Source organism: Equus caballus, chromosome 21 (assembly GCF_041296265.1).
Source record: "Equus caballus isolate H_3958 breed thoroughbred chromosome 21, TB-T2T, whole genome shotgun sequence".
Taxonomy (NCBI): domain Eukaryota; kingdom Metazoa; phylum Chordata; class Mammalia; order Perissodactyla; family Equidae; genus Equus; species Equus caballus.
The window spans coordinates 19380554-19404180 of record NC_091704.1 but is presented as its reverse complement, the minus strand read 5'-3'; the positions used below and the strand labels follow the sequence as shown (position 1 = coordinate 19404180).

The window sequence follows — 23627 nt, the reverse complement described above, 5'->3', positions numbered from 1 at the left end:
ATTTAAAAGTAATTTATGGAGCTTGTGTGTATGCAGGCATATTTTAAAGTTACAGACCTCTTTCCATTTCTGGCTGGTGCTGATCTGTGTAGTGCCTTAATGCTTAATGCTTCTTCCAGGCTCTGCAACAAGGTGGATAGCTTGGAGAGCAAAGCTTGGTCTGGATTTCAGGTCTACTGGGCCCTGCAGCCTGGTAACACACAACCACATGTAACAGCCCCATCCATCTTTGTGTTATTTCATATTTCTGTGACTTGTTTATCAAAGTATTTCCCATACAAGTAGATTTTAAAGCCTACTTATGTTTTATGTTATAAATAGAAATCAATCTTGTCATTTTTAAATTTTTCTTTTCAATGTACCACAAATGTTATTCCTGTTTTATAATGAAAGCATTTTTCCTCTCATAGGATGCAACTTTCAACTGCACTGAAAAAAAACCTGGAGAAAACTGACACCAAGACTAGGTACTTTTTTTTTTTCTGGATTTGGTAAAGATGGGAATAAGAAGGGAGAGCTACATAATGACTTTAGTTTTGTGAAATTTTTTTTCTTAAATTAATTGTCACTGCCTTCTACGTGTATCTCAGAAATAAGAAAAGTGATGGAATTTTTGTGGGCCCTCAGCATTACAACAACTTTTCTAGTCGTGTTGACATCTTATTCAGATTACAACCCTAAGAAGCAATGGAAGTTTTATCCAGATAGTCTGAAAATTTTGAAGGGAGGTATTGAAAGTTAACTTTGTTCAGTATTTACTGTAAAATGGGAACAGTGCTATCTCATTTAATGAGACAATAACAACCCAATGAGATAGGAAGTATACTCCTCATTTTTTGTTGGCAGAAATGAGCTTGTATACATTAAAACAATTTGCCAAGGAATATAAAATAAAGACTTTGGTAGTCAGGGTCCTCTATAAACTGCTCCTAAGTGTCTGACTTCAGGGGCCTTACCTGTGATCTTATCTCCCAAAGCTCTCAAAATCTTGTGATAAAAAATCCCCTGCCTTTAGCACCAGAAGAGTGCCAAGATGGATCTGGGCACTTCCCCTATCGGGGCATCTTAGTCCAGACTGATACACATTCTACCATATTCCATTTAATCCCAGGATTACATAAATCCTAAAATCTGAATTTAGGCTCTCGCACTATTGCTCCCCCGTAGAAGGAGAGCTTAAAACATTCTTGAGTTAAAGGAGTACAGGACAGATTCAACATACTGACTTCCAAAGACGATAGAAAGGTCAAGTAGGCCGAGGCAGTGCCTTTAGCATGTTTTAAAGTTTACAACCAAGTACAGCTGTAACTAGTAGGAACTGAGTTCAGCTCTCCCAGGTCTGTGCAAAGATTCCTTTTTTTCAGCCTCCCCAATAAAATTCTACAATATTTCTTGTGCTGGCTGATTATCAGAATAATTAGTATTATACCAGTGATCATATTGCTGGTCCCATCCCAAATCTGCTGACTCAGAATTTCTGAAGATGGGGAGCGGCTAGGGGAATGGGGGAACAGCTGGCAAGCTACATTTAATAAGCCTCCCAAGGAACTTTGTGGCAGTTTGAAGTATGAGAACCACTGTTCTTGTCCAGTCTTATTTCACACCCTTTTCTTCCTGCCATAGCCAATTACTTGATCTAGGTGGTCTAGGTGATTACTGCACATCCTTTAAGATCCAAGGGCTTTCCCTTGTTCTACTCTGCACACAACTGTTACAGTGGTTCATTTTGATTATTGGTTGTAATGAAACCACACTATGGTTGTGGATTTATTTTTCTCTCCCACAGATTCTTTCCTCTTTGAAAACAGGTATTGTGTTTTAGTCTAGTTTGCATTCCTGGTGCCTGGCACAGTTCTTGGAATGTAGTAAGCACTCGGAAATATTTGTTGAACAAATGAGGATAAAAAGTAGCTTATTCAGTGAAACTGTCCTGTATGGTGGATACATGTCACACCAAGAGTGACCCCTCATGTAAACTATGGACTTTGGGTGATAATGATGTGTCAGCGCAGGTTCATCATTTGTAATAAATGGGCTACTCTGGTGAGGGATGTTGATAGTCGGGGAGGATGTGCCTGTGTAGGGGCAGAGGGTACGTGGGCTTACCTTCCACTCAGTTTTGCTGTGAACCTAAAACTTCTCTAAAGAATAAAATCTATTTTTTAAAAAAGCAAGCTATTAGGGTTTTTCCTCCCTAAATATGAGGTTTTTAGAAATGTTCCTACATGTTTAAATTTGATATTCTTTGTCATCTGTGACCAAAAAGTTTTCTAGGGACATGCGTCTTTAATTTTAAACAGAAATTTAGTTTATATCAAACTTTTCCAGATTTCTGTTGTTAAGCGATGGCTTTCTATTGAAGTATACAGTGAATTGAATGAAAGTAAATATATACTAGTTGATTTCTTCATTAATGAGATTTATTATTTTTTAACTAAGGTTAACAAATCCTATTTTTCGTTCCTTTTCAGTGTGCTCATGGATCACATGAAACATGTATTAAAGCTAAATAAATTAATAATGAAATCACAGCAGGTAACTTTGCACATTAGGCTGCTTATGCATTCTCATGTTTTCAGTAACACTTTCTTGCTGGTAACTGTATTTTTTATGATTAAATAGGATTACCCAAAGGGACTGGTATGGTTAGAATTCACTGTCCTTAAGTTTTCTCTCTCTTTTTCATAACTCCATTATTTCTGTCCAATGTTGCTAATTATCTACTTGTAATTTAAGCTACTGTCCTCTCTTTGTTGGTGGAAATAAAGGAATCGAAAACTGGAGCTTTCAAAAATATGAACTAATAGATAAAATTCAGTGACTTAGGTATTAAAGATTTGTTCTTAGGTAATGTGCCTTAATCTTTTTATTTCTATTAACAGGAATCTTGGGATTTGGAGGAAAAATTGCTTGATGTTAGGAAGAAGAGATTGCGTATGTAGAACAGATTTTGTTTGTTTTTTTGGTACACACATTTTTACTCACTATGGAGATTGATAAGGCCAAATCTCTCAGTCACTGAGAAATTTCTTAAAGTTCAAATTTTCTTAAATTTTGGACATGACAGTTTAAAAAGTAGTATATAAAATGTATTTTGCTTGATTTATTTTTGTTGTTTTAGAACTTTAAATCACAAATTTCATACATTCTCAGTGGGGGGAGAAAATCAAATTATTCAGAAAAGTATAATGTGAAAGTGATGCCTCCTTCCTGTGTGACTACAGTTAGGTATATTTCATTCTGGGCCTTTTTCCACAGCCATATAAACATATTTATATATACATAATTTTTAAATGATCAATTGATACATATGGTTCTACAGCTTTTTAACTTAATGAACACGAAATGGCTTTTTGCATTGAAATTATTAAAATGTTTATTTCAAAAGTAGTACACATTCTCTATAGAAAATTTGGAAACAGAAAAGGATCATAGAAAAGTTAAATTTTTTATTTTACCATCAAAAGATGATCAGTCTTAAATGCTTATTTCTTATAAAATAAAATTGGCATCATTTTATTCTGTTGTATACTGCTTTGTTCATTTAACAATAGAGGAATGATTTGTTACTTTAAATATTATACAGATTTTCCTATTTGGAAGTAATCTCAGGGTCACAAGTAGTTTTGGTCATCTGATCAAATAACCCTTTGGATATTTAATTTTTTTCCATTGCTTTCCAACCTACTTTTGATACATCAGTGTCAAGGAACCAAGCTCCTGAGACACACCCATTTATGTTTTTAAACAGTTTAATTCTTAGAACATTTTGGGAATTACAAAAAATAGTTGATGATGTTTATCCCTGGAGAAGGGACTTTTACTTTCATTGAAAATTTACCTTATTGATATGTCATTTTTGTAAATAAAGGAGGAAAAAGTATTTCCTTACATATATCTCCTGCCTATTCTTTTGCCAACCCAGAGTAGTCCTCTTTGACATGATGCCACTGCAGACATTTGTAGACAGCTATCATTGTCATACATACACGTTGAACATTTCACGGAGGGCATTACTAAGTATAAAATTAAAATATTGGTATTTTGCACTGGGGAAGTCATTTTCAGATCAAAATGGAACTGCAATTTAAAATGCTACTTATTAAAAATTTTCTCTTGACTGAAATAACCAGGAACTCTTCTGCTTCATAAATTTCAAGATTCTTATTTGTAGAACTTGTCATATATAGTATATTGTTTTATTTTTACTCATAGAATTAAAACAAGCTTCAGAAAGTAAGCTTTTAGAAATACAGACTGAAAAGAACAAACAGAAAGATGATTTGGACAGTATGGAAAATTCAGACAAGATAAAAACCATACAACAAAACCTACAGATGGAGATACAGATTACTACAGTTATTCAACATGTGTTCCAGGTAACATTTACATAAATTAGGAAGGGAGCTAAAGAACTTTTTTTAAATGATTGATTATATTAGTTTCAGACTTACTTTCAGTTAGTCTTTGATCTTGACAAAATAATTCAGTATTGGTCTGTTTACAGATAGTATCTGGAATGCATGGATATTTAATATTTAAGGCTTTGATTTTTTTGTTATGGTTGAACCTCAGGCATTTATATGGAATGATTTTAGCAGCTCTGTGGTGGCAGAACGGTGTAATGGTTGAGAGCATTAAACTCCAAGTTCGGAGGTGGGAAAACATACATATAGTGATGGGAGTCTAGATTGCTACTTAATAGTTGCTGACCATATACAAATAATTTAACTTTTCTAAGCATCAGTTTCCTTGTTTAGAAGGAGTGGTTGTGAAAACTAAAGAAGATAATTCATATTAATCTCTTTAGCACAGTGTCTGGCCCAAGTAAATTCTCAATAAATGTTGGCAGTTACTATGTCAAGTTTTAAATTTTATGTGTTCCTTTATTCTGGAGTTTTTTCATTACATTTAGAATTATAAATTGTCTCTGGAACTGTTGAGATGAAGTACTTAAATTACCAGTTTTCAACTCTGAAGATACACAGTTAAAACAGTCTATTATATGTAAAACAAATGCCTGTTATGTGTAAAGCATATCCTTGTAGAATAAGAGGTCTTATATCTGACCATAGGAAATTCTTCCCCAAGTCTTATGCCTACTTTTTAGTAGGGGTGGGTGATTTGATTAGGAGTAACCAAATCCCCTGGGCTAACCTCAAGTGGAGGATTGCATCATAAGTACAGAATCATTTACATTTTCTTTGGCACATGTTCCTTTCTACTGCTTTGAGACTTCTATTATTCTGCATTTCTTAATTTTATTCATATCCTCTAAATTAGTGTTAATTTTTATTTAATGAACTCACTGCTTTGTTAAACAGAGCATAGCTTTGGTCAACTTAGGAGCTCTCTTTGTTCCTAAAGGAAGATCAGCCCTTAGGAGATCACTCATGTTTGAATGCTTGCTCCTATCTGCCTTTGTAAATATGACTGGAGTTACATAAACTAGCTCTTTCCTTCACTTACAGTGAGAATATGCCTTATATAAAACAGCTTAGTGGTTACCAGGGGAAGGGGGGTGGGAAGTGGGCACAGGGGGTGAAGGGGAGCACTTATGTGGTGACAGACAAGAAATAATGTACTACTGAAATTTCACGATGATGTAAACTATTATGAACTCAAAAAAAAAAACTACTGCCCCAAAAAAAGAATATGCCTTATATAGGCCTAAGTTTTTAATATTTTTATATATAACAATATAATACTTATACTCTAACATCTGTTTTAACAGTATTTCAATTAGTAACTCAGTAATATTGAGCCATAGTTTTTCAAAGAATAATGACCAGAATTTTCAGTAATTATGACCATAATTATTCCTCCATTTTCTACCACAAAAAAATTCTTCACCTTTTTCAGGGTCTTGAAACTTTGCAAGGGCTGAGAACCAAGCTCTTCTTTTACCTCTTTTTAAAATACGGCATATTACATATGCTGAAATTGTTTTACACCATGGAAGTGCAAAAATGAACTCTGAACCACAGCTGCAATCTTTTTCCTTTAATTTAGGATCCACTGTGCGGATCCTTAATTAGGTAAAAACTATCCACAGAAACGGATGAAGCGTAAACAACTGTAAACATTGTAAATATTCCCTAGCATTAGGGAATGAAGGCTAAAGCCTTACTGAAAGTGGAAATGAGAATACAAGAACGTATTACTATTTTTTCTCATGATCACAGAGTAAATGTTCACACCTAGTTCAGTGAATATTTGATAAGATCAGTGAAAGAGGATTTCTAAAATCTTCTGTGAACCAGCACTGATGGCCTAGAGGTTAAAGTTCTGCACACTCTGCCTCAGCAGCCTGGGTTTGGTTCCCAGTCACGGAACCACACCAGTCTTCTGTCTATAGCCATGCTGTGGTAGCGGCTCACACAGAACTAGAAGGACTTAAAATTAGAATATACAACTATGTACTGGGGCTTTAGGGAGGAAAGAAAAAAAGAGAGGAAGATTGGCAACAGATGTTAGCTCAGGGCAAATCTTTCCCAGCAAAAAAAATTAAAAAAGAAAGAAAAAAGAATCTTGTTAAAGTTTTAAAAGTACTAACTTTAATTTAAAAAAATTTTTTTTTTTAATTACAGAACCTCATCTTGGGGAGTAAAGCCAATTGGGCAGAGGATTCTGCCTTTAAAGAAACTGTTCTGCAGCTTGAGAAGAATCTCACCATGATCTAATAAGAATTCTATTTTGGCATTTTTTGTTTCTGTCTTTGATGTGTCATTTAAATAGCAAATTTCAAGTCAAATGTTTTTTCACTGTTTTTGGAATTATTCTAATATTGCTTTCTTTTTTTCGCTTGAGTTAACACTACAACATGGAATCTGTTGTTTGAAATATGATAATTAAAGTGATTGGCATACTCTAAAAGAATCTGAAAATCTTAGCCTTGAAAGGATCCTGAAAGACATCTAGTCCAGCTTTCCACTGAATGTGGACATTTTTTCTACAACATTCCTGGCAGTTCCAACTTGCATTTGTAATACCTCTGTGCATTTATTTGTTTGTCAGTAAGATATTAGAAAAATTAGAAAAGCGTATCCATATCTTTATTTTTCTTTCAACTGTCAGTTGTATTTTATTCAAATAAATCTCATTTTAGATTTATCTCACTACAGATTCTTTTTTTTGCCTTTTTTATTGTGATATAACTGACATATAATATTGTGTCAGTTTAAGATGTACAACCTGTTGATTGACCACTGTAGCATTAGCTAACATCTCCATCATGTTACATGATTATCAATTCCTTTTTGTGGTGAGAATATTTAAGATCTAGTCTTAGCAACTTTGAAGTATACAATACAGTATTGTTAACTGTAATCACCATGCTGTGCGTTAGATCTCCAACACTCATCTTCTAACTGCAAGTCTGTACCCTTTGACTACTATCTCCCCAGTTCCCCCACTCCTCATCCATAGCTTTAAACAGAGACTCAGATAAAGCACCTCAACCTTGAGAAAGAAAAACATATCCAAAGTGTTAATAGTTATGGTCGTCATAGAGGAATTGTGACTTTTTCTTTTGTATTTCTATATTTATCATGCATTACTTTTATAAATTAAAAAAATGAATAAATGTAACTCTGTCCTATTAAAAAAATAAAACTTGCAACCTTTTATAGCATCCCATTCCATTTTTTGGAAAACTCTAATTTGAGCTCTTTATTAATTTGGAGCTCTTGATCATATTTGGAGCTGTAGATCAATAACAGAAATACAGAGCTTTGCCTAAATTTGAATTATAAACACTTTTTGGAATATTAATAGTTTTACTTCATTTGTTTTGATAAATCATAATTTATGTGTAGTTTTATTCTTTTTACCACAGTGTATTCTTGGAAATTGTCTAGATAAATTGTAAAACAAGTCAAATTTTTCTGATAGAAAAACATTCTGGAAAATACCTTCCTGATCGAAAGATACAGCATTAAATAAATCATAGATGTACACTTTATCAGTGAATGCCAACTCAGTGGGTTATCAGTGTCATCTGAGAAACTTTTTCCATTTTCCTGGGATTTAATTGTCCTCTGTGTTCCCTCTTAAAGCCTAACTCTGAGAGAAAAATTGTCTAGCTTTCCTGAAATCAGGCTGAGTAACAACCACAAATCTCAGTGGCTTATAACAAACATTTATTTCTCTCTTGGATCCATGGTTTGGTTGATTATTCTAAGATCCAGGCTAACGGAACAGCCACTATCTGAAACATGTTCTCATGGCTTACAAGGCCAAGTCATAGTACACAGGGACATTTAAAGTTTCTACTTGGAAGAGGTGTACATTATTTCCACCCAGGTTCCATTAACCAAGCCCAGCATCCCCGGGACAGGAACATACACTTCTCCCACAGCAGGGGAAGGCAGGGTTTCAGGGTAGGAGAAAAAAAATGGAATTTTGCTGAAAAGAATACAGTCTACCACAGTCTGCTATCTTGGTCTTAAATGTTAACTTCTCTTCTGCATGTAAAAGACAAACCCGCTCACCACGGAGGATAAGTTAAGGATGTCATCCAATCATAACAGTTTCAAAGTTCAGGATCTCACCATAGTCTTCACATCAGGTCCAGATGCGTCTCTTCTTGATCTGGAGACCTATAAACTGAAAAGACAAGTTGTATTGCTTCACACAGCCAGCAAACAATAGTGGACAATGTAGCAATTCTGAACTATTTCTTGGTAAATGATAGGAGGTGCCCCTCCCTGGGGGATAGGGAACACCTTTCGATTAGGCTCTTCTGCTGCTCTCTGAAAGGGGTTCTTCATCTGTGGTTCATCACTCTGCCCTTTGGGAGGTTCTCTGTTTCTATTACTAACCTTGGCCATATGTGCAGAGGGCATTAGAGAGCATGCCTTTCTGAGCAGCTTCCTTAATGGGGGACCCAAAGAACTTTTTACATCTCAGTCAGTCTTAAAATCCCCTAGGTTAGTGGTGCTTTTGTTAATATATTTTTCTCAAAAATTTTGTTGTTGGCCTTGGTGATGGTTGTTTTGGTTGGTTGGTTCATCTAGATCAGGGGTCAGCAAACTATAGCTTACCAGCTGCCTGTTTTTGTAAATTAAATTTTTTTGGAACAAAGCCACGCCCATACTTTACACATTATCTGTGGCTGCATTCCCTCAACAATAGCATAGCTGAATGGAACTGAGTAGCTGCAACAGAGATTATATGTCCCCTCCACCCCATTTTTCTGACAGTCATCCACTTGAAGAAACCAGCTACCCTGTAGAAAGTTCTCTATTCTGATTTGTCTGATTGCTTCCTCGTAGTTTATGTAGCTTGTTTCACCTCTGTATTCCTGTAAACTAGAAGTTAGATCTAACTGCTTTATTAAATGCAGTTTCAAATTTTTGCATGAGGAAAATTCACAGATTGTGCTGGGTACTTTACATTGTATCACATCAGGAGGCCGTCATGCATGCTGAGTTCTGCCTAAAGGATCTACAGCCGATGTCAGGAACAGGGTACATGGAACAAGAAAGGAGTTACAGGCCTGGTGAGATAGGGACATTAAGAAGACACAACACAAGAGGCAGAATCAGATGGTGTGCTCAGGGTCCACAAAAATAGCCAAATAATAGCATTGAGGATATACAAAAATCATGGGACCTGAGTTAGGTGAGTAATCAGATGATTTGATGACAGTCAAGAGGCTGATTGAAACTGAGCAACATGATTTGGGGACCGAGGCAGTTCACTGCCCCAGCTTCACCTACTGTTATTATCTTCATCCTAGAGAGAACTAATCCACGAGGGGCCTGGATAAGAATTCTGTGAAGGAGTATGAAGGCCAATACTTAGGTATAAACCCACAAGCAGAGAAAAGACAGCATTTTCCTAGCAGACTCCCCCGAACAAAATCCATACCAATATGACCAGTAATTTGCACTGCATTTGACATTTTCTGAATGTATCACCAGGTATTCCCAGGAGACTTCTCGGTATTAGAGGATTTATCTTTTAATAAAAACTTTAAATCATGGGACTTCTTTGCCCATTTTCTTCATCTCTTTCTCAAATAGAGTCATAAAGAAAAATGAAAAATGTTTATTTTATTTAGAGAAGTAGCCAAGAAAGTCTGTCTGTTTCTTTTAAATGACTTCAGGATGAGAATCTAATATAGATTTTCACATAGAAGCTTGCTGTTTCCCTGTATGTAAATAAAAAGTCTGTGTACTCGGAATCTAAGCTGCTGCTGCTTTTGGGCTTTTATCCCCCCAATTTTTTTGAGATCATTGACAAATAAAATCGTAAGATATTTAAAGTGTACAAAAGAATGATTTTTTTTTAAAGATTGGCACCTGAGCTAACAACTGTTGCCAATCTTTTTTTTTTCCCCCTGCTTTTTCTCCCCCAATCCTCTCAGCACATAGTTGTATATCTTTAGTTGTGGGTCCTCCTAGTTGTGGCATGTGGGACGCCGCCTCAACGTGGCCTGATGAGCTGGTGCTGTGTCCGTGCCCAAGATCCGAAGGGGTGAAACCCTGGGCTGCCCAGGGTGGAGCACGCGAAATTAACCACTCGGCCACGGGGCCGGCCCAAAATAATGTTTTGATATAGGTATACATTGTACGAGAATTCCCACAAGCAAGTTAACACATCCATCACCTCACATATTTACCATTTTTTTTTTTTGAGAGAATATTTAAGTTCTACCCTCTTAGTAAATTTCAATCATACAATACAGTGTTATCTACTATAGTTGCAACTTTTGAGCTTTCAGAACACATTAGTCTATCTGATTTCAGCAACGTTGACCTAAAATTATACTTTAAATAGACTTTAGTTTTTAGAGCAGTTTTGGCTACAGAGCAAAATTGAGCATACAGCACAGAGAGTTCCCATATACCCTCGGCCCCTACACATGCACAACTTCCCCCACTATCACCATCCTTCATTAGAGTGGAACATTTGTTGCAATCGAACCTACATTAACATGTCATCATCATCCAAAGGTTGTACAATCTGTGGGTTTCGACAAATGTAAAATGACAGATATCCGCCGTTACACTAGCATACAGAATAGTTTCACTGTTCTAAAAATCCCCTGAGCTATACCTATTATCACTCCCTCCCCCAACCCTTTGCAATCACAGATCTTTTCACTGTGTCCATAGTTTTGCCTTTTCCAGAATGTCACACAGTTGGAGTCAGTCAGTAAGCAGCTTTTTCTTTTTCTTTTTTTTAAGATTGGCACCTGGGCTAACAACTGTTGCCAATCTTTCTTTTTTTCCCTTTTTCTGCTTTATCTCCCCAAACGCCCCCTGTACACAGTTGTATATCTTAATTGCAGGTCCTTCTAGTTGTGGGATGTGGGATGCCGCCTCAACATGGCCTGACGAGCGGTGCCATATCCGCACCCAGGATCCGAACCCTGGGCTGCCGCAGCGGAGCGCGTGAAGTTAACCACTCCGCCACAGAGCCGGCCCCATAAGTAGCTTTTTCAAGTACCATCTTTTACTCCCACCAGTGATGTACACAGCCTCTTTTCCTACAGCTGCCCCAGAGGGTGTTGTCCAAATTATGCATGTTGGCCAACTTGATGGATTAAAGTGGTTTTTCTCTGTAGTTTAACGTTTTCGTAGGATGAGTGAAGTTGAATTCTTTTAATATTTTTAAGGGCCATTTGTATTTTTTTTATGTGAACTGCCTGTCCATGTCCTTTGCCCATCTAATCACTTTATCAATCTGATTTTAGAATATGTGCTGCTAAAATAAGCTTTGAAAGCTTTTTAAAAAATAGATTTTTGATCTCTTCCACAGACATACTGAATCAGAAGGGCCCATATTTGGGTTTGGTAGTTTATATTCCTAAAAACTTTCCAGATTTAGAAACCACTAACCTAGACAAGAAAAAAATTGTCACTCTAAATATTTTACAATAGCTTAAGGCTACATTACCTATAAAGGTATGCTAAATGGCCACATTATTGTGCATTAAAAATTGTAACAATATAAACATTAGTATTTACCCATAGAACTTAATATAACTTTGGGAGAATGATATGGGATGCTTATGTTTCAAAAAGAAAAAACTGAGCTTTTGAGTTCTCTCAAACTTGAAGCAGGCAGCAGTTTCACGTCAGTACTAACTGGCAGAGAAAACAGAAACAGAAGACCAAATCCATCAATGCCAATAAGCAAAGGAATATGAGGCGGCCTTGTACAGACCTGGAATTAATCACTTTTTCTGAGTTTGCTGCTAACTCCCAAGTTTTAATAAGATTGTTCATTTTAGGAAGCCACAAGAGTTTGTCTTACTTATTTGGCTTCAGATTAAATTTCGGAGTATTAGAAACCGGCTACCTGGAAAGGAAAGTCCTAGATCCCTCATAGGCTGATGAGCAAATAAACCCAACGTCACAAACTTTCGCCCAGAAAAGGAAACACCGACAAACAAGTCGGTCAGTTCCTAGACGGGACGAGGGGCGGCGGGCTCGGGCTCCCGGGGGCGCGGCCAGCTCCCAGCCGAGGAGGGCTCCGCCGCAGCACCCGCTCGCCCCTCCCCCGTGACGTCATAGGCAGGGCCCGCCCCCCGTCGCCCCCGGGCTGCTGTTATCGCAGCAGCTCCTCAGCGCCCCGGAAGCTGTCCCTTCTCGGGGGTCATGATGGGCAGCAAGATGGCGTCTGCCAGCAGGGTCGTTCAGGTAAAGAGATTCGGTCGCCTTTCGGCACGGTGGGCGGCAGGGATGGTGCTGACTATAGCAGCAGCGCTGGGGAGGAAAGGCGGTGGCGGAGACTGCGCGGTGGCCGGGCCCTGAGCAGGGCCAGCGGCGGCGCCCGGGGGTGTGTGTGAGAATTGAACCTTGAGCCCCTTGGGTCGGGCTTTGAGCCGAGGACCGGAGCTGAGGATTGGAGTCAGGCCGCGGGAGTGCCGCATCTCAGCAGGTAGGCCGTACCTGCCTCGGTCCCTGGACTGCCCTCCACCAGGCCCTTGTCAGTCCCCTTCGGAGTCTGCGGGCTCGGCTGCCCGGGCAGGAGCCGGGCCAATCGGCGTCTAGTATTGTTCGTGTGTCCCGGAGGAGCCAATCGGAGGGCAGGCGGTAGCAGCGGGTGAAAGGAAGCGAACCTTGCCTCTGACCCAGTGTCCCTTCAAGGTCTTGGGGATGTCCGGAGAACTGGCCCCGCGGGCTGCCTCCTCGCCCTGCCGCTTCTCCCCCGCCAATGCAAGCGTCTGGTTACAGGCCGGATGGGGAGAATAGAAGAAAAAAGGATATTACTTAAGTTTATCTGTAATACATGTGTTAGTGTTGGTTCCCTAAGCTTTTTGTTTTCTGAGTTTAGATTAGCAGCTAGAGGAACTTGATTGTTAATTCACACATCAGTTACTAACTCTTGATAGCTTTTGTATTTGCTTCTCCACCTGTGGTGTCTAGCTTAAATAGCAGAGGTAACAATATAGAAAGGGACACAGCCTCCACTTTTGTGGTTGGTTTGCACGATCTTTTTAAGCTCTGAAAATGTTTTATTGTATGAATAACTTTTAACTTTGATATGAGAAGTGCATTTCCCTTTAACAAGTGCATCTGTTAAAAGACCTTGTCTTAAGGTTGTTTCAGTCTGAAAGATAATCCTAGATACCAGCCTTTGGTCCTGTTGCAGCAAATGATCATCCCTTATTCATTGAGTGGGTCATCAGTGAGCATTAACTAAAGATTCTGTGAGGACAAGGAGAACATCTGACAAAGGACTGGTATTCATAATACGTACGTAACCATATATACCCATAATATATAGTTCAACTTAAAAATGGGTAAAAAACTTGATACTACGCAAAAGAAGCTATCCAAATGAGCAATAAGCCTGTGAAAAGATGCTCAACATCATTACTTGATAGGAAAATACAAATTAAAACCAGGAAGTACTACTCCACCCACCAAAATGATTAAAATCGAAAAGGCTGAGAATACCAAGTGATGATGAGAATATGAAACACCAGAAATCCTCATACATTGCAGATAGGTGTATAAAATGGTACAGCCACTTGTGGAAAAGTTTTTTCAGTCTCTAATGGTTAAACATACCTGCCCTATGACCCAGCAATTCTACTCATAGGTTTATACCCAAGAGAAATGAGTGTATATACTTATTAAAAGACTTATTTAAAAATGTTCATAGCCGCTTTATTCATAATAACCCTGAAACCAGAAACAATCCAAATATCCATTAGCAGGATAAACCAACTGTGGTAGATTTGTTAAAATGGAATAGTATGCAGCAATAATAAAGAACTAAATACTCTTATGTGAAAAAAATACTGAGAGAGATACAATCAGGAATGGTTTGTCTTCTAACAGAGCTGCAAAGACTTGTATTCAGATATTCATAATACAAAACAACGTGTGCTAATATTATGTAATAATTACATGAACAAAATTTATTGAGTACCTCTGTGCCAGGCCTCTACTCAGTGCTGGGCCTACAGTGCCAAGAAGACAGACATGGTGCCTCTATATAGCTCAGAATTTTGCTGTTGATCCCTATTGAAGAAAGAGGAGTATTTCAACAGACTGACAGGCACAAACTGATGAGAATCCACAAAGCATGGTGTCAGCATTAAGTAGAGAAATTTGACCTGATATGGGGTATTTAGAAATAATTTTAGAAGAGTAAGTTATAGGTATTAATTAAATGCCTGCTGAATGCCAAGTAGTATACATTTGGTATGTTTGGGCTGATGTAAAAGCAGAAAGGTAATAGTTTATCATTTTGGAAAACATTTGGCTGCATGAGACACGGGAAGAAGATGGGTGGTTGGATTAGTTCAGGGTTTGAGATTTACAGGTGCGGTGAAAATAAGCCTCCAGCAAGCAGGCTGAGAGCATTGGTAAGAGAATGTTGAATGGACAGTGCCTTCTAGGCTAGATATGAAAGGAAGTCAAGTCGGGATGGAACCAGTTGACTGGGAGAAAAGGGAATGATCAAGGAAGTGAAGGACTTGATGCAACTACTAGTGGGAGTAACAGAGAAGAGAGTTATTGGTTAAAAGGTTGTAGTTGCAGTTAGATTTTAGGTTAAGATTTTAGGAATGGTACAGCTCTGAACTCAGTCAAGAATTAAGAATAAACGAAAAGAATTTTTCAGAAGTAACACTAAACTAGAAAGAATGGAAAGGTAAGTAGGCAACTCAGAAGTTTTGCTAAAGGAAATAGTGGATGAAAATTAAAAGACATCACAGAATAAAGAAGGAAGAGATTAAAAGGATTCAGGGAAAGGAATAGAAGTAGGTAAAGACAAGGAGATGCAACTTTTGTATAGTAAGTCTCTGACAAAGTAAAAGCAAATAGAATAGAATAAATCTCAAAATCTGTGATTTAATAAAACTTCCTGATCTAAAAGAAGACTTAAACGTATACCTTGTACTTGAGGGAATTAGCCCGGGATGGTTGACTGATGGGTTAGTCTAATCATTAGATTTTAAAGAAAAAAAGAAAAAACTCTTTGGTGATCCAGGCAACAAGACCAAGCACTTAAAATGAAAGTTATCAGATTGTCAACAATAATACTTCATAAAGGAGGACATGTGGATAACATATGCAAGGTAGCAAAGGAGAGAAAATGTGAATCCAAGATTTAGCTAGCTACACTGGCCTTCAAGTATAAAGGCCACAAACTCTTCTAAACCTTGAATACCTGAGGGAATGTTGTTCCCTGGAGCCCTTTCAACCAGATCTCCCAGAGAAGGAGTTTCAGACAACTAAGAAATACTTAGTTGTACTTAGAGTTGTTTTGATATAGGACCTGGGTATGAGCATTGAGTGTATTTAATTGTAGAACTAAGACTAAATAATGGAAATTAGGGTGAAAGACTTGATGGTAATATTATTTGTTCCAACTGTATAGATGTAATATAACTTTAAAAATGGAGGAATAAGATCCAGCCCTGATGGCCTAGCTGTTAAAGCTCGGTGTGCACTGCTTCTGCAGCCAGGGTTCGGTTTCCTGGTGTGGAACTGCACGGCTTGTCTGTGGGTAGCCATGCTGTGGTAGCAGCTCACATAGAAGAACTAGAAGGACTTACAACTATGTACTAAGAATATGCAACTATGTACTGGGGCTTTGGAGAGGGGGGAGAAAAAAAGAGGAAGATTGGCCACAGATGTTAGTTCAGGGCAAATCTTCCTCAGCAAAAAAACCCCAAAAAACAAAAAAAAACAATCAAAAAGAAATTGATAGAAAGTTCTTTAACGTGGCCCTGCTACTAAAAATCAAGAACAATATAAGGATGCCCAGTTTGTTTAACATTGTATTGGAAGTGTTAGCAAATGCAACTGAACAAGAGAAAACTATTAAAAGCATAACATTTGGGGCGCTGGCCTGGTGGCACAGTGGTTAAGTGCGCATGTTCCGCTTTGGCAGCCTGGGGTATGCTGGTTCAGATCCCAGGTGCGGACATGGCACCACCTGTCAAGCCATGCTCTGGCAGGCGTCCCACATATAAAGTAGAGGAAAATGGGCACAGATGTTAGCTCAGGGCCAGTCTTCCTCAGCAAAGAGAGGAGGATTGGCAGCAGATGTTAGCTCAGGGCTAATCGTCCTCAAAAAAAAAAAATGAAGAAGGAAAACAATTTCTATATGCACGTAAACAAGAGACTTTAGGAAAGTAGAAGGATATAAAATGAACTTACAGAAATTATATCTTCATGTGTGAAAACAATCACATGATGTAATGGAAGAGAAACTCTACTTATAATTAATAAACAAATAAATCCAGGCATAAACTTAAAAATGTTTACAACCTATATGAGGAAAAACTATCTCCTGAGAATCATAAAAGAAGGCTTCAACAAACGGACATACCATGTTCTTGAATAGGAATATTTATCGTCATGAAGATGTCAATTCTCCCAAAGTTAATTTAAAAATTTACTGCAGGGGCTGGCCTGGTGGTGCAGTGGTTAAGTTCGCACATTCTGCTTCGGTGGCCCAGGGTTCACCCGTTCGGATCCCGGGTGCGGACATGGCACTGCTTGGCAAGCCATGCCGTGATAGGCGTCCCACATATAAAGTAGAGGAAGATGGGCATGGATGTTAGCTCAGGGCTGATCCTCCTCAAAAAAAAAAACAAAAAAAAACAGAAAGAAAGAAAAAGAAACTACATGGAGATAACATTTTTCATCAATTAGATTTTATTAAAAATGTACAAGTTAGGGGCTGGCCCCGTGCCTGAGTGGTTAGGTTCACGCACTCTGCTGCAGGCGGCCCAGTGTTTCGTTGGTTCGAATCCTGGGCGCGGACATGGCACTGCTCATCAGACCACGCTGAGGCAGCGTCCCACATGCCACAACTAGAAGGACCCACATCGAAGAATATACAACTATGTACCGGGGGGCTTTGGGGAGAAAAAGGAAAAAAATAAAATCTTTAAAAAAAAAAATGTACAAGTTAGATAATGTAAGTCCGTTGAGAAGGCTGTGAGGAAGCAGGCACTCATTTGTTGCTATAGGAATGCAAAATAAACCACTATGAAGGGAAAATCTGGCAATAGCTTTGAAAATTATGTTTTATTTTATTTTATTTTTTTAAATAAATCTTGTCTTTAGATCCCTTTTTTTTTAAATTTTTTTTTACTTTTCTTCTTTTTCTCCCCAAAGCTCCCCGGTACATAGTTGTATATTTCGTTGTGGGTCCTTCTAGTTGTGGTATGTGGGATGCTGCCTCAGCGTGGTCTGATGAACAGTGCCATGTCCGCGCCCAGGATTCGAACCAATGAAACACTGGGCCGCCTGCAGCGGAGCGCACGAACTTAACCACTCGGCCACGGGGCCAGCCCCAAATTATGTTTTATTTTTTGACCCAGCAATCCCTTTTCTAGGAATCTCTCCCACTGATATACTGGCAAAGATAAGATTAGTACAAGGATATTGACTTTATGCATTATGGTAATAGATGAAAGACTGCAAATAGCCCAAATATCCATTAACGGGACTGGGTGAATAAACTCATGGCATTATCATGAGTTCATACTGACCCCTCTGATTCCAGTCTTCACACCGCAGCGTTCTTCCTTGCCCTCCTCCATTCCATATTTGTGTTTTCTTTCTCTCAAAGGGAAATCCCTGGGTCCCCCAAACATCAATCTACGTATGTATTCATTTGCTCAGTCCTAAAGTGTATACAGAATGGTTTCAGCATAGCTATAGCTATACAACTACCAACACCAACCTACTAGGGAAAAAGTTCAAGATTTCTTTGCTTTTAGACTGATGGTATATAGTTCAAGCACTATGAAAGTTACTTGGATTAGCTCCTTTATTTTTCCCTTAGTTATATTATCCAACTAATATACAGTTAGTTATTTGTTTCTCTTTGTATTTACATTTAAAATTTAAAAAGACAACTTTGAGACAGAAGATTTGAGCATAAGCTAAGTATTAGATGATAAAGAACTATTTTTAATTTGTTAAGTCTTGTAAAAGTATTGGGATTATGGTTTAACAAAAATCCTTTTCTGTTAGTGATACACGTGGAAAGCATTAACAGACGAGATGATTGGGATTTGTTTAATGGAGGGGGTGGTGAAATAAGGTTGACTGTATTACTCTCGAAATTGTGTAACGTGTTTATCAGAATCTATTATACTCTCTCTACTTTTATTTATTTTTTAAATTTCTGTTAAAAAGGGGACACCAAAAAGTCTGGGATTTAATCTATAAGGGGATATTACATCATATTTTTAAGGGTACAAAAGCAATGTTGAAATAGAGTCTTTCTCCTCAGTGTATTTACCATTGTGTAAGTGTGTGCATACGTATTCACATGCCTGTATAGTTAGTTCTAACTTACAATGGTCTGTTCATTCACTTGGCAAAATTTCCTGAGCATTTACTATGTACCAGGCATTACAAAAGTGCTTTTCTCTGCCTTTCCAGGAGCTTACCTCTCCTGTAATCATTGGCTCATTTATCTGTCCTCTGCACAATATTTTTAAGAGGTTCAGGATACCATGAAATCACAAAAGAGGAGATTTAAATCAGATTTTGGAATCAGGGGAAGCTTAGAGAGGAGTGATATTTGAACTGTTTTAAAAGATAAGCAGTCAGGTGTAAGCGGAGGCATGGAAGTGGGGTGAGACTGGGGCGATTTCCTGGCAAAGGATGCAAGCTCTAGGTCGAATGAGGATGGAAACGGCCTGATAAATTAGGGAAATAAAAAGTACTTTGGAATACCTGGAGTAAAAGACAGTGGTTGGGAATGAGGCTGGAGAGGTAGGAGAGGCTAGTTCATGATGGGCCTTGTGAGTGCCAAATACGAGTTTGAAGTTTATCCTGAAAGCTGTTGAACGTTTTTACAACTTTTAAATGGGCTATTGACAATAGGATGGATAGAACATTCTTTCAAGAACTTTGGCTATGAAAAGGAAGAAACAGTTGCTAGAGGGAGAGAGAAGTTTTGTTTTTTAACATGAAAGACTTGAGTGTGCTTTTATGCTGACAGAGACAACTATATTCCAGCATTTTCTCAAGGCAGCAGAGTTAAAGTGGTGAGTTTTCTGGCCAGTCCCAACAAGCCTATTTGCTTCTGTACTCATATAAAATGTATAATATTTAGTGCATATATACAAGTATGTTGCAGACAAACACTTCAGTCTCACTAGATACACAGCAACTTATAGATAACTGTAGTTGAAATAGTACTCTGTTCATTAGAGTCTTAGCATTGTATATTCAGAAGATTTCATACTGAAAGTTCCATTTAAGGTCCTCTATGGCATTATTTGGAATTTTAGGGATAAAACATTAATTACTCTTCAAATATCTGTTATAAAAACAGTATTCTAAAAAGATGTATTTCTGTAGGTATAGGAAAAAGACTAAAAGGGCTATCAGATGTCTACATCTGTTTTATATGGGTTTTGGGATTATAGATAGTGTTTTTTTCTTTGTGCTTTTCTGTGTTTTTTCCCAATTTTTTACACAGAACATATGTTACTTTTGCAGTCAGAGAAAGTATTTTTTAGTTACCTAATTTTCAGTATTCTTTTTGTCCCATTCTAAACTTCTGGGTATTAACATAGCAGGGAAACAACATTAGATGAGAAGTCAGGAAACTTCCAGTTCTTACCAATCAGCAGGGCGATAGATAAGTCATCAACATAAAATCTCTGCCATCTTCTTCCTGGGGTTGTTTTGAAGTCAGTTGGTAGTATGGTGAAATGTCTTGTGATGTATGAAGTACGAAGTTATTATGAATTGCAGATAAGATAAACGAGTTAATAGTTCACAGACCAGCTTTCCTGGCTGGGAAGAGTAAAATAGTAAAATTTAAAGTTGCTGTCAAATACTAAGTTATTTTAAGGACAGTATCTATTTCTGAAGTTCAGTAGATTGTTTCTTTTATAGTTAATGAGGTTATTTTAGTGCTTTATCTTTTTTTCTCATGCATTTTATGTTTCCTTTAGGTAGTCAAGCCACATACTCCATTAATAAGGTTCCCTGACAGAAGAGACAATCCTAAACCCAATGGTAAGTTGAATATTCCATTACAGGCAATATTTCTCATTTTAAAATCCGGATTATTGTAGTTTAGATCAAAATGGTGCCTTAGGTTGCATGCAAGTAGAAGTTAAGTTTTTGTTACCTCCATTTAAAAAGGTAGTGACTCAACAGTAGATGTCTCTGAATTTTTAATGATACTGAGTTTATATAGTGTGATTTTGTTCTGCCTTTCTTTTCTTCTATCCTATAGAAGAATCTCCTATGCTTACATTTGCGGACTGTGAGGAATAATAACCATTCCTATATTTCTCTCCCAGCTAACCTTTTTTTCTTGCATTCACTCATTTATCTATTCATTTAATCAGTGAATGTTTCTTAGATTGCCTTAGATCTTAGCATTCATTGCCTATAAAGTAATCAAAGATTCTGAAAAACTCCTGTTTTTCTGTGACCCTTCCTTTTTACCAGATCCTCTATCCCTGTGTTTGTTATAAGATACTTGATCTTTGGGGCTGGCCCCGTGACCGAGCAGTTAGGTTCGCGCGCTCCGCTGCAGGCGGCCCAGTGTTTCGTTGGTTCGAATCCTGGGCACGGACATGACACTGCTCGTCAGACCATGCTGAGGCGGCGTCCCACATGCCACAACTAGAAGGACCCACATCGAAGAATATACAACTATGTACCGGGGGGCTTTGGGGAGAAAAAGGAAAAAATAAAATCTTTAAAAAAAAAAAAAAAAAAGATACCTGATCTTTAATTCAGGGGGAATTTTAATAAATTTTATATGGATATTTTAACCTTATTGTAACTCTTGAATAATTAAGATATATGTGATAAACAAGTAGTAAGGTATTGAGAAAACTAATCTCATCTAAATTTACCAACTTTCTTATTCCCCGTTGTAAGACATTACCTGTAAACTCCACCATATGACAAAACTTAAATAATGTAGGTTATCCTTATGGGTTTGACTCTACTACCTAGAAATTTCATTATTTTACAAACTCGTTCAATTTAGTAATTCACTCACTACTTATTTATTTTAAAAAGAATTTTATGAAATCATATATAGCTCCTCAGCTAAGTTACTCTACAATCCTTACCTTTGAGAATTAAAGTACTTATCATTTCAAGATTGACTTGATTATTCACTAATAGATCACTCAAAATAGTATCTTAAGACACCTGAACAGTTTCTCTAATGACCCCTTTTTTCAATTTCAGTATCAGAAGTTTTGAGATCAGCAGGACTACCGTCTCACTCTTCGTCAGTTTCACAGCATTCTAAGGGAAGTAAATCACCAGATTGGCTGATGTATCAGGGTCCACCAGACACTGCAGAAATAATAAAAACATTACCTCAGAAATATAGAAGGAAACTCATGTCACAAGAAGAAATGGAATTTATCCAGGTATGTTGTTGCTCTATCACAGTACTGTGAAAACACCTTAACGGGCCTGCCCTGTGGCGCAGCAGTTAAGTGCACATGTTGCGCTTCTTGGTGGCCCGGGGTTGGCCAGTTTGGATCCCGGATGTGGACATGGCACCCCTTGGCAAGCCATGCTGTGGTAGGCATCCCATGTATAAAGTAGAGGAAGATGGGCGTGGATGGTAGCTCAGGGCCAGGCTTCCTCAGCAAAAAAATAGGAGGACTGGCAGTAGTTAGCTCAGGGCTAATATTCCTCAAAAAAAACCCAAAAAAAAACCACCTTAACATTTTTTGGCTTTTGGAATTTCATATGTGGATTTACATGCTCTTCCCATTGTCTTGTCAAGATGTGTCCATAGCTCAGACAGACACGGTCAGGTAGGCCAGGACTATGAGAAATAAACCGTGTCTGAGCCCTCAGTAAATGTGCATGAAGGGGAATATGTGTGTAGAAGTGTAATATGGTAAATAGTAATAGAGATAACCAAGTGAACAAAAGCTCTTTAGGGTCCTCAATAATTTTTCAGACTGTAAAGGGCTTCTGAGACTAAGAAATTTGAGGACCACTGATCTAGGTCAACCTTGAGTCCCTTCCAGATCTGAAATTGTTTCTAACACCGAGATGAGTGCCTATAAACAATGAAAAACCTGAAATTGTTTAAAAAAAACTAAAGATCATTTACTTAAAATGGTGTAAATTTGTATAGTGGTCATGAAAACATTTCTTCTGTAAATTTAACACCTAATCTTATTGCTTTATTTTTTGCTTTTCAGCGTGGAGGTCCAGAATAATCACTGACGACGTGGCTGCTAGTTTGTCGTCAGACAAAAGAAGTCTTTACAGTGAAGGACTTCCAAAATGACAAATGAGAAATTGTACATTAAACAACTTTAATAAATATTCTGTAAAAAGATGAAATATCGAAAATTTAGATGGACGCCTGTATCTCCTAATTTATGTATCTTGGTAAGCTTCTCCACAAGCTTACCTAATTGTTTATATACTTATTAAAGTATATATTTTTAAATGTTAGCCTATTAATTTACTCTTGATTATCAAGTATTACCAGTGTTGAACGATTAAAAGCACACAATGTCTAGTAAACTATCAGGTTTCCCATAATTTCACTTTCTTTTCAGTTTCTGTTAAGACACAGAAAGAATTTTTCAGGCAAAATTCCTGCTTTCAGTAACTGCTTTTCCTGAAATTGGATGAGGATCAGTGAAATAATGACTCCATTATTTGCTGTTAATTCTCTTAATGTTTTTCATTCACCAAGTTATGGAGTCTAACTGGCTTAATAAGCATATCCTACTCTAAATGATAAAAATATAGGCAAAGTAAAACAAGTGACTTTGTGTTATTAAGACTGGGGAGTTAAAAAGTTATTTGTAACCTATATTCAGAAAAAAATGTCAGTATGAAATGGAAAATAAATTAAGAGATCAAGTGAATATAACATAGGAATAAATGGAGTAGAAAGTGCAATTTATTATGTTTTGAAGAGTGTTAAGAAAGTCTTGTTCTTTGGTTTACTTTACTTTTTGATTGTGATCATGTATGCAAATCCTGATAACCGTTAATTTTCTCAAACTTACTATCTGAAAGCCTCATAAAATCAACCTAAATATTTACCTTATTAAGGCAATTTATGAATAGAGCAATTTAATAGAGTCTTCCTGTGCCAAGGGTATGTATTATTGTGAAAGTAAAGCCTCACAAAGCTAAATAAATTCTCTTCCACACCTTTAA

General features: G+C 37.5%; 2 protein-coding genes and 2 long non-coding RNA genes across 4 annotated transcripts in view; 2 read left to right on the top strand and 2 right to left on the bottom strand.

Moving 5' to 3' along the window:
- Positions 1-7118, top strand: part of CENPH (centromere protein H) — a 15969-nt gene extending 8851 nt beyond the window's left edge. Inside the window, exons 5-9 of the mRNA XM_001489869.7 lie at positions 411-467; positions 2472-2535; positions 2883-2934; positions 4216-4379; positions 6591-7118. Coding sequence (XP_001489919.3) covers positions 411-467; positions 2472-2535; positions 2883-2934; positions 4216-4379; positions 6591-6683 — 430 coding nt within the window. The 3' untranslated portion in view covers positions 6684-7118. The remainder of the gene's footprint in view (positions 1-410; positions 468-2471; positions 2536-2882; positions 2935-4215; positions 4380-6590) is intronic.
- LOC111769704 (uncharacterized) overlaps positions 1-12513 on the bottom strand; it is a 14298-nt gene extending 1785 nt beyond the window's left edge. Inside the window, exons 1-2 of the long non-coding RNA XR_011430513.1 lie at positions 12313-12513; positions 8493-8607 (exon numbers count right to left, since the gene is read on the bottom strand). This is a non-coding gene — a long non-coding RNA (uncharacterized lncRNA). The remainder of the gene's footprint in view (positions 1-8492; positions 8608-12312) is intronic.
- KGD4 (alpha-ketoglutarate dehydrogenase subunit 4) lies at positions 12379-23627 on the top strand. The gene is made up of 4 exons (XM_001491166.7): positions 12379-12653; positions 20408-20471; positions 21669-21856; positions 22649-23627. Exons 1-4 carry the CDS (start codon positions 12612-12614, stop codon positions 22664-22666), a joined length of 312 nt encoding a protein of 103 aa, XP_001491216.1. The 5' UTR covers positions 12379-12611; the 3' UTR covers positions 22667-23627.
- Positions 17978-21674, bottom strand: LOC138919921 (uncharacterized). Its single transcript, XR_011430514.1, has 3 exons — positions 21548-21674; positions 20071-20246; positions 17978-18112 (listed from the first exon to the last, which is right to left on the bottom strand). It is a non-coding gene; the product is annotated as an uncharacterized lncRNA (long non-coding RNA).